This window comes from Hypomesus nipponensis, chromosome 11 (assembly GCF_054491055.1).
Source record: "Hypomesus nipponensis isolate SF chromosome 11, ASM5449105v1, whole genome shotgun sequence".
Taxonomy (NCBI): Eukaryota; Metazoa; Chordata; class Actinopteri; order Osmeriformes; family Osmeridae; genus Hypomesus; species Hypomesus nipponensis.
In genome coordinates, this window is record NC_140371.1 from 1,746,444 (window position 1) to 1,757,500 (window position 11,057).

At 42.8% G+C, this 11,057-nt stretch overlaps 2 protein-coding genes across 4 annotated transcripts in view; one reads left to right on the plus strand and one right to left on the minus strand.

Moving 5' to 3' along the window:
* The window catches only part of sfrp5 (secreted frizzled-related protein 5), a 28,528-nt gene extending 17,662 nt beyond the window's left edge, over positions 1 to 10,866 (plus strand). Inside the window, exon 3 of the mRNA XM_084709779.1 lies at positions 8,856 to 10,866. Within this exon, the coding sequence (XP_084565905.1) occupies positions 8,856 to 9,184 (329 nt within the window). The 3' untranslated portion in view covers positions 9,185 to 10,866. The remainder of the gene's footprint in view (positions 1 to 8,855) is intronic.
* LOC146267672 (uncharacterized) lies at positions 407 to 7,783 on the minus strand. 3 transcript variants are annotated; one of them, XM_084709777.1, is made up of 7 exons: positions 7,550 to 7,783; positions 6,635 to 6,671; positions 6,260 to 6,311; positions 2,312 to 3,360; positions 1,940 to 2,095; positions 1,765 to 1,857; positions 407 to 1,059 (listed from the first exon to the last, which is right to left on the minus strand). In XM_084709777.1, the coding sequence occupies exons 4-7, from the start codon at positions 3,341 to 3,343 to the stop codon at positions 751 to 753; spliced, it is 1,590 nt and encodes a 529-aa protein (XP_084565903.1). In that variant the 5' UTR covers positions 3,344 to 3,360; positions 6,260 to 6,311; positions 6,635 to 6,671; positions 7,550 to 7,783; the 3' UTR covers positions 407 to 750. The 3 variants fall into 3 exon arrangements, with proteins under 3 accessions (XP_084565903.1, XP_084565904.1, XP_084565902.1); XM_084709778.1 differs by having other exon boundaries at positions 3,626 to 6,311; XM_084709776.1 differs by lacking the exon at positions 6,260 to 6,311.
* Positions 10,867 to 11,057: the final 191 nt, after the last annotated feature.

The window sequence follows — 11,057 nt, forward strand, 5'->3', positions numbered from 1 at the left end:
ATGATCAGAATGTGGCTAACGGACACACCTTTTCTCTCTCTCTTTATTACTTATTTATTGTCAAACCAACACGTTTTATTCACTTCAGACTGTCTATTAAAATTGTGTTAATTTAACATAGTATTTTTACGTTACAGTAATATGAATATATTGTGTAATGTTAAGTAATTTCATCATGTCCAAGATACCTGATTTTAGAGTGTAACAGCAACTCAATTTCTTAAAGCTAGTATTATGTGAAGGTATTATGTAACTTTAAGGCAATTGCATCATGTCCCTGGTACCCGAGTGGGGTCTTTAAATCTAACATGATTTGTAAGTTAGCTCTATCCAAATGTATTGTATCCATCGGTTCCTTATTGTGTGTGTGTAAATACAGTTGTATGTTGAAATGATTTGCATTGACAAAAAAGGCAGTCAGAGTTTTGTACTCAAAGTGTGTATTACAATTTAGAATACAGAAGAAGAAGAAGCTTAAAGGGTAACTTCAGGTTTTTCCTGAGGAATAAACACAAAGAGAACAATGTTCTCTTAAAATTGGAAAAAGCGGTTCATCTGGTATAGCAGTACCAAAGATGCCTTTAGGTTTATTGTTGACAGCTAAGTCTTAATAAAAGAGCCAGTTTTCTAGAAAGAAAAAAAAAGATATGCAAATCCTGTCCAGATAATTCAAACAAACAAAACTAGCCTAAACAATGGTTTTAGGAACAACTACACCGTTTGGCTGACGGAAGAGTCTCTCTGACCCTTTTACTGTAAGAGCCTATTTTTTAGAACAAGTGCTTTGTTCGAAAGTTTCTCTCCATCGAGTTCCATCAGAATTTTTTGAATGACCTCAAAGGTATAACGAAGGTCAGCAGGGTAGCTGAAGTTCAGAGCATACATTAGTCCAAAAAGCATTGCAACCGCTAATGCTACATTGTCCAGTTCTTGCAACACCTTGATGCCTTCAAGGACAATGCCGATGTTCTCTGGTTCATCACAAGCATGTTCTTTCAGAACATAAATTCCCATAGTGGTGTCTTCCATGGCCTCGTTGATGGCGTCTTCACCCATGCCCTGTAAAAAAAAGGGCCAGTAAATGAGACCAATCGAGAAACAAATTATTAACCATTAAATCACAGAGAATTTTTTTTTGACAGAGCAGTAGTTGAGTGTGGGAAGATATCTAGTGTTGTAATTACAATTAATTTAACCAATTAAACTTGGGATGTTTTCTTGTTTATTTAAATAATGTGACAAATGTTAAATAGTCAATGACTTATAAAGAAAACACATTGAAAATAATCACATAGCCATCACAACTAGCCAGTTTAAAGTCATGTTTCAGATTTGTTAAAGGTCCCATGACATGCTGTTTTGTATGCTTTTAGACAGGCCTTAGTGGTCCCCTAATACTGTATCCGAAGTCTCTTTCCCGAAATTCAGCCTTGGAGCAGAATTACAGCCACTACGAGCAGTCCCACAATGAGCTTTCCTCAGGACGTGCCGTTTCTGTGTCTGTAGCTTTAAATGCTAATGGAGGAGGAGAGAGGCGGGGCAAACTGCCATGCTTCGGTAGGGGAACTCATATTAATGGCAAAAAAACTCATAAAGTGAAGTTTTCATGCCACAGGACCTTTAAATATTGATTGTATAATGCTATTAAACAGGTAATTTTAATAGATTATCAAAATAATAAATCAATATATTTTCTATGAATCATTTCAGCCCAAGTGATCAATCAGGAGAACAAAAAGGGAGTTGTAAGCACACAACACATACCACATATTGCTTCACAAGGTTTTCTGGATCTTCACCCATGTAGATACAGATTCCCTTGATGATACACTCTCGTCCGGCATCTATATCATCACACTGAAATATTTTTTTGATTAGCTTCTTAGTTTAGCACTTGCTTCATTTTGAAGTCAACTACTGGTGTACCCTGCCTACTTACATCAGCCATTTGTGCATTGATTGTTTTGAGTTTTTCCCCTAGCTGTCCTCCTCTCTTTTTGAACAGCTTCACCAGCTTGTCAGAGTGGAGGTCAAGCTGAGACAGAAACTTTGATTGTAGTGGGACAGTGGTGATTCTCTTGAATTCAGCGTTGATCTGAAAACAGATAATAAGCACAAAGGAATTAGGTTAAAATGGTAATCATCAGGGATAAAGCCATCACACATACAGTAGACCAGGACAGTCCTGAGTGATAAAGCACAGACGGATAATATACAATCAGGCATGTTGGCAGTTTGCCACTGTATCCAAGACTTTACTTATATCAACAGAAAACCAAAAATAAAAAAAACAGCATGAGATAAGCCTTACCTCACTGACGTCAAACAGAGCAGGCCAACTTGCCATGAAATCCTCCACCATTGGTGCATCACGAACAACTTCATGTCTTCTGTGTGCAAAAGTCTTTTCCATCTTGAATTTTACAACCTCTCTGTTGTCTTTTTTTTTTACATCCAAGAGTAGAGCTTTCTGCATGGCCTCCAGACTTTCCTCAGTTTCTGCTGATGGATATGTTGGGCAAAAATTCACCTCTGCTCTCTTTGCCTTTTTGACACCAAAGGCTGCACTGCGCTTCCCAGTAGGCTTGTTTTTTAAAGAGTTCACTGTCACTTCTGGGCAGCCTAGCTTTCTCAATTGTGTGCGGTAGTTGGATAGTTTGTATTTCAAACTGGTCTTCCACCCACCACATCCAGAAGAGGACCCCTTCTCTGTTAAACATGGATGTGTCTTGATGAGACTCTGGGCTACCTGTTCCATCTCCTTATCAGTGACATAGACTTTATACTGCACAATTTCCTGCACCAAACTGTCAAGAATGGCCGACTTCAACTTCGGATCTGGAATAAGTACTGTGCCATTTTCAATACAAGCTAAACTTGCCTGCTGAAGTTTTATTTCGGAATCGTAGGAGAACTTGGGCACATGAAAGACAGCAGGCCAAGTGGACCGTGAGCTTGTTGACTCATTGGATGACAGTATATCTGTATCTACAGATCCACCTGAAAGGGATGAAGAGTCCCAGGAAGGACTGAATGCTTGTGGATTTAAGGCTGGATTGAGAACTGTAGACCTCTCATCATCATGCTGCATAGTGGTGGGTCTTGACATGTCAATTACTTTAAGAGTACCTCTGTCTTGTACTTCTGACATTGAGGTGAGGTTAAGGAACTCATTTCCGAACAAGGAATCCATAAACTGAAGTCTAAAATTGTCCTGAAGTCCACACTGTTTCTTCACATTCTCTACAAGTTCATCAACAGATGCTGGGAGTCCATGGGGGAGAGTCAACCTCTGACAGCTGTTATCAGTCAAGTAGACCTTAAGGATCACAGGAGTCCCCATCTTCACAGCCGTTTACTCTGCAAACACACACACAAAATATTCAGACATGTTTAGGATCTGCGGACACCCTGTGATACAATTAACAAATATAGTGGGTTAGAACAAGTATTGCATTAGATAAATATTGTAGTATAAAAAATCTACTATTTCAACCAATTCTCAAAGTTTTGGAAAGAAAAGCCTGCACTGTGGGGACCGTCAGAAATATTAAGAACATAACCTTATTTACCAACGTAGACAAAAGCAAATCATCATACCCCTCCAACTCCGTTGCTAGCTCACCTTGTATTTCTATATGCCTTTTTAAAGTCACCATGCGGACTGATCCAATCTTGTACTCAACAAGTGGATAAGTATCACTGAGTTCACTGGGTGCCACAAAAGTGAATGTACTGATGTGTGGTTGGCTGAGTTCAAAGGCTCTATAATGCTCTCTGTACCAACCACTGAGCTCTTTCACAATGTAAAATACACTCACATGTAAAATACAGATTTGGTCAATTTCACTAAATTCAGGCAATCCGCCTGCTGCTCTGTGGGCCAGTATCATTCCCTTCCTATAGGTTATGCCCTTAGTTGTCACACACTGTGCGAGGTGAACCTCAGGTGTGTCAGGGAACTTTTGCCTGATGGCTTGTGCTATCTCCTCTTTGAGTAAGTCTACTGGTACAGTGGATACAGCTGAGACCTCTAGGTCAGGCTTGCTCAGACATGGTGAGCTCAGATGGTAAGCAATCATCATCTGATGCTTCGAGGCTAATGAGAGGGGCACATTCTTGAAACAGCTTGTGTGTCTGATAACCTGCTTGAAAAAACTATGCTTAGCCTCAAAGCGCATTGTCCACTGGTTGACAACTGGACCAAACAGCCTAATCATCTGAGGGTAGTGTTCCAAATAATGGTGTTTTGGTCGCAGCCTGGTGTCAGGGAACAACTCTTTGTATCTTTGCCGGTGCTCTACGATTTTACCTTCTAAAAATGCAAGTGAGTCATCACTATGCACAGGGGCAACAACAAGCTCTGTGATGTCCTTCAGGTCCATGAGAACAAGCCACGCAGGCTCATCTTCGGGTACAAGTGATCCAACCAAAAAAGGTAAAAACCTGAGCAGGCTCCAGTTTTCATGAGCATTTCCCCCCACCGTTTTTCTGCTGGAAAAACTTTGTGACACTACATGAGGTTTGTTAGTCTTGTCAACCCATTTGTAGGGAAACTTCAGAATGGCATTGTTCAGGTCACCTAATGTGAAAAGCTTTCTGGATATAAGCACCGTTAAACATTGAGCTAGTTCGACTGGGATTATACCCTCTAAAACATCGTGGGCAAGATCAGGCGGATAGCCAAAGATTACATGAAAATGAGACAGGTGTTTTGTGAAGAAGCATTCTTTTTTCACCCCACAACAATGTGTACCTGTATCTTGGGCCTGTTTGACATGGGCTTGATGAAGCTCCTTTGTTCTCAGACTGAACGCACCAGATGCAACAGAATGTAACTGAAAATCAGTGTTTTTTCCTGTGCAAAATCTGCAACAGTGTTCCACCGAAAAACTCTCCAAAAATCCTGCAACTCCGTGCGCTCCCAGGTTGTCAGCCACTACACTGAATACAGTACCTTTAACTGACTCACCTAACAGCGGGACATAAACACCCAGCTCCTCCAGAGTTTTCAGATCTTGTAGGAGAGGTTCAAAGACTTTATCATAACCATAGGTTTTAACATCATCGGATTTGCACAAAACTGACAAGTAGATTGATGATAACGAAGAATGACACCCAGGAGGCAAGTTAGCCAATACCCAATATACCGCACAAAGCTTGTGTTTTTTCCGCGAGGTGCCAAGGGGGTTACAAGTTTCAAAGTCATCCACATAAAAGGTTAGGATGATTCTTGGCTTTTCTCCAGAGAAGAAACTATTTTCTTTAAATAGGGAACCATCTCTTGGGGACCTGTACTTAAATGACACGCCAGAATATGTGCTCTCCTGTCTTTGATGGCCCTCAACAATTGCATCAATGATATCCCCTCTACTTAACAGCTGCTGTAAGGACTTCAATATTGGGACATATTGGAAACTGCGTTTGTTTTTTGCATCAAGAATGTATTCAACTGGCTCTACAACACTGAAGTTCTCCTTGTAATACTTCTGACGCAGATATGCGGTACTTAGAGGGCCACCTTTTTGTATGGACCTTTGCACAGGATTACCAAAACAAATTGCATTAACAGTTTCTCTAATTATAAGTTCATCGACAGGGATGTTTCGCTGATGAAATATTTCCCTTACAATGTCACAAGATGACGAAACAGGTGCACCAATCAAATGATAGAGTTCCCCTAAAAAAACATCGACAGCTGAGCATGGCACATGGACCAAATGCTCCAAGTTCAGCAAAGCAGCTGCAAATCTTTGCTCTATGACCTTCTGTGAGTCCTCAATATGACAACTATTTGAAGGAATGGCAGTATCTGACTGTTCTACACACTCCTGACTATTTGTCTCCAGTTCATTCACAGATGATATCCAAGTAGTACAAACTACTCCAGGTTTAAAATCAACCAACGTATGATGGCAGTGTTTTCGGTTTTTGTGTGATTTAAACGTACAATAAATGTTTGATTTAAAATCACAGCCTATAAACATACATATGACTGTCTCATTTCTTTTGAGATGTGTGTATATATGAGCAAAATAATCCCTCTCTGATGCTAAATCACTACCAGCACAAAGGTGACAACTGAATATCGCTTCCTCCTTGTGAGTGGCTTCTGTTGAGTGGATTTTACTCTGGTGGACAATAAGGGCATTCCACGTCTTAAATGTGCATGGACAGTGCAGGTATGTACATGGAAAGCGAGAACCACGTCCAAAATGTGGATGCTTTAACTTATAGTGATGCAAAAGCTTATGCCTACTTGACAGAGTTGCTGGACACCCCTTACATCTCCACATTCCAACCACCCAGCCCTGTAACAAAAAGTATATCGAGCTCAACATTACTGACAGTAATTTTTCTTATAATTTAAGATCATGGGTCTGTCCTTCGTATGTTGCTTATTACATCCGAGATCAAATGACACATCCAAGATGACATCTGTTTCTGATACTGTTAAAGGTTGTTTAAAATGGCAATGTCTGTGGGAGTAGGTCCATTTTCATGTATAAACAAATGAGAAAAAAACATACTAAATTTTTATATCTGTAACTTTCAATCATTTTGGGGAGTATACATTTTAAAAAGCGTATTTGGGGTTTTAACAGCAACACAAAATAAAATAAATGTAACTTACCAAAGTATTTGATTGAATTTGTTGTTCAAATAGGATCCTATAAGAAAGAAAATATTTAGAATCAGTGAGGTGAACCAAAACAAAGACTTCCCATTAATCAGAATGGGTTTTATTTGCCATGAAAGTTTGCACGGAAAATGAATTTGCTTTGGCAGTAAGGTGCAAACATTTAACACATAGGAATCAACAATTTTAATATGAGGACTACCTATACTAAGGGTCCATAACTAGCAATATTAAGTGGAATTAGATTAAAATAAACTATACAATAAAATATCAATAAAATGTTATATTTTTAATCATATGAACAGTGCGAACGTTAGTTGCCCTGATACATTTTCATGTATGCACCCTCCGCACAGGCACGCGTGTGCAGAACAATGGCGCATTGCACATGGGAGATCACCATGATTTAAGGACAATACAGATAAAACTAGAGCAATGAAAGCATTATACAACAGACAACTTGAGCATGTAAGGAAACAGAACTCAACTTAAAAATACTTGTATGTGAAACTACAAATCATAGGCATTTTTTTTACCGGGGCTTTAGCAACGCATCGACTGTAATTTACCTCACGCCGCACATGACATTTGTGCCTACGATTAGCCACTTAAGACGAAAAAACTGAAATATAATTGGCAATCGGCATGACAGCCAGATGCAAAATGTGAAACTAAAACTATGTGCACGAGTCGACGGGCAGCAAATGGTACTGAGAACACCGTGATTAAGTGCCAGCTAACTAGCTAGAGCTAGCTAGGCTAACACCAGCACGTTAGCCAACATGACATTAAAAGGCTGATAAAAAATGTATAAGCCAAATATTGCTGCATATGATGAACAAGCTGCTGATTACTTTAGGTATGTCGTTTCGTTAGTATTTCGATGCATTAAAACAGATTTAATCTTACCTTTTCAAAATGAACTCAGCACACAGACTTCATCTTCTCATTTGACGTCTTCTCTAACTGCCGTTATTTTTCCCGGGCAGATGGCTTGTGTTCTCGCGTTATCTCGTGATCTCACGAGTCCATAGAGTGCAACATCAGTTTGGCTAGATTTTATCACGTTATCACAACACGACTGAATCTAACAACTGTTGAGTTGTTGAATTTTATGCAAATCGTACATGATTTAATCACGTTAACCTTTGGAACATGAAACAATATTGTTCAAATTACATGTTAAAGTTTTGTAAATTCAATAACCAGCCAGTTTCCTTTTTTTCAGTGTGGGTTCAGTTTGGTTGATATATTGTTATTGATACTGCGTTTGTGTGTGTGTGTGTTAGTGTGTGTGTAAGTGCGTGTGTGTAAGTGTGATTATATGTCTGTTTGTGTGTGAGTAACACGCAGATAATACCCACAAATGTGCGTGTGTGTTTTAAAAAGGGAGGGCAGGCATCACTATCTCTCAAGGGACCTTCCAATGATGACAACGGAAAGTTCCATTGGCGGATGTATAAACACCCGCTGGAGCATGTTCTGCTCCCCCCCCCCACACACACACACACACACAGACACAGACACAGACTGCCCCCCCCCCCCCCACACACACACACACAGAGGATGTTTTGGGCACAGCAGGTAGTTAATGGAGCAGCAGGGTTATTTGGTGAGACTCAGGGGCCGTGTAAAACATCCCTCCCTCCCCCACACCTCCTCTCCCACACCTCCTCCCCCACACCTCCTCTCCCACACCTCCTCACCTCCCCCACACCTCCTCACCCCCTCCCCCACACCTCCATCACAGGTCAAAACCCACAGTGATCATGTGTAGAGGTAATACAGTGAGGATGAAGGTGCCATCTTTGTGTTTCCATGAGCTCATGTATTTCTCTCTCTCTCTCTCTCTCTCTCTCTCTCTCTCTCTCTCTCTCTCTCTCTCTCTCTCTCTTGCTCTCTCTCACACACACACGCTCTTTCTCTCTCTCTCTCTCTCTCTCTCTCTCTCTCTTCTCTCTCTCTCTCTCGCTCTCTCTCTCTCTCTCTCTCTCTCTCTCTCTCTCTCTCTGCTCTCTCTCACACACACACGCTCTTTCTCTCTCTCTCTCTCTCTCTCTCTCTCTCTCTCTCTCTCTCTCTCTCTCTCTCTCTCTCTCTCTCTCTCTCTCTCTCTCTCTCTCTCTTGCGCTCTCTCACACACACACGCTCTCTCTCTCTCTCTCTCTCTCTCTCTCTCTCTCTCTCTCTCTCTCTCTCTCTCTCCGTCCTCCAGCTCTGAGGATGAAGATCAAGGAGGTGAAGAAGGAGAGAGGGGACAGGAAGCTGATCGCCGCGCCCAAGAAGAAGAAGGTGCTGAAGCAGGGCGTGCTGCGGAAGAAGGACCTGAAGAAGCTGACCCTCTACATCAAGAACGGGGCCAACTGTCCCTGCTCCCAGCTGGACAGCCTGGCCACCAACTTCCTGATCATGGGCCGCAAGGTGGACCAGCAGCTGCTGCTCATGTCCATCCACAAGTGGGAGAAGAAGAGCAAGGAGCTCAAGTTTGCCATCAAGTACATGAAGTCCCATCAGTGTCCCACCTACCACACTGTCTTCCAGTGAGGCTCACTCGGGCCCCCATGATGCCATTCACCCTCTCATGCAGTCGCCTTCGCACACAGCCAGCCAATCAGCCAGTTATCCTCTCACACAGCCAGCCAATCAGCCAGTTATCCTCTCACACAGCCGGCCAATCAGCCAATTATCCTCTCACACAGCCGGCCAATCAGCCAATTATCCTCTCACACAGCCAGCCAATCAGCCAATTATCCTCTCACACAGCCAGCCAATCAGCCAGTTATCCTCTCACACAGCCGGCCAATCAGCCAATTATCCTCTCACACAGCCGGCCAATCAGCCAATTATCCTCTCACACAGCCAGCCAATCAGCCAGTCATCCTCTCACACAGCCAGCCAATCAGCCAGTTATCCTCCCATCCTCTCACCCGCCAGTCACTTTCACCCTCCAGCTACCCTCTCATGCTGTCATTCTCAAGTCACCCTCTTCAACCCCTTCACCTCCCTCTAGTGATCCTGTCATCCCCCCTCCAGTCCCTCTCACCTCTCCCTACAGCCACTTCAGTCTCTACCTTCAGATATCCTTTCACCCCAAGTTACCCTAAACCTCCATCTCTTTCATCCTCACCCCCTAGATACACTCTCACCCTCTCACCCTCCAGTAACTCTGACCTTCCCGTCACCCTCTCACCGTCTCATCCATTAGTCATCCTCTCACTCAGTCACCGACCCACCTTCTGACCCCTCCCGCCCTCCCTGACTCCAATCAGTCTCACCCCTCCTCACCCAGTCCCAGCTGTTCTAGGATTGGTCGCTTGTCCCTCCAAAAGCCCCTCCCTCCATACTCTAGCCCCTCCCTCCATACTCTAGCCCCGCCCTCCATACTCTAGCCCCTCCCTCCATACTCTAGCCCCTCCCTCGATACTCTAGCCCCTTGCTCCATACTCTAGCCCCGCCCTCCATACTCTAGCCCCTTCCTCCGTACTCTAGCCCCGCCCTCCAGCTATCCAGATATAATTTTTCAATGTGTGTGTGTTTTCTTTTTAAGACATGTTTACCATGGAGATATTTTCATGGAGATTGATGCCCCATCCACAGAAACACTGGCTTCTTCTTCCCCCACAGCCAGCCAATAACGTGGCTCTAAACCATCAGCAAACCAATCACATCCAATCAGTAGACAGTGCCGATTGGATGATCCAGAGCTTTATTGACTGATGGGAAATTCAGATTCTCATTGGATGACGTTCAGAAAGAGGAGATACTTCTCCAAGAGGAGACGTGTGGAAACACCGTGTATTCAATGGTTTAGATGTCACGATGCAGTAAAGGCCTCTGGTGAATATCCTCCAGGTACAGGACTGTAGACGTGATGACAGCCAAGCCAGTCGCTGAACTAGACAAGACACAAGCTACTTGCCTGACCAGGGTGCCACTTGAGTCAAACGTCTTCCGGTTTCATTCAAGTCACAATGATTTCATGTCCTGACAGTATAATCATATGATGCATGATTCCAAATGTGTTTGTTTAGTTCTTGTTTTGTGTAGTTGGCAGAGGGGTGGACAGATGGAAACATGTTTCATGTCAGACGTAGAGGTGGTTGATGTGACAAGCAGATGGTTACAGACCTAGTTCTTCATGTCATCCCTTTATCACGGTTTGTGGAAAAGTGGACTGAAGGAAAGATGAAGTGATGCCAGGAGGACGGAGAGGTAGATGAAGTGATGCCAGGAGGACGGAGAGGTAGATGAAGGGATAGAGGAGGACGGAGAGGTAGATGAAGAGATAGAGGAGGACGGAGAGGCTGATGAAGAGATGGAGGAGGAAGGATTGGAGCATAGCGTTATAATGACGGACAAGTATGAAGATCTGAAGAGCGAGAAGAGAAGAAGAGGTTGAGGGGGAGAATGAAAGATA

What these genes read in the sequence shown, in the direction of transcription:
- LOC146267672 (XM_084709776.1), bottom strand. Translation starts at nt 3,343, where the DNA reads ATGGGGACTCCTGTGATCCTTAAGGTCTACTTGACTGATAACAGCTGT. An exon ending in TCAATGCACAAATGGCTGAT is followed by an intron (nt 1,858 to 1,939) that starts GTAAGTAGGCAG and finishes AAAATATTTCAG; the next exon opens with TGTGATGATATAGATGCCGG. An exon ending in ACCTTGTGAAGCAATATGTG is followed by an intron (nt 1,060 to 1,764) that starts GTATGTGTTGTG and finishes TTTTTTTTACAG; the next exon opens with GGCATGGGTGAAGACGCCAT.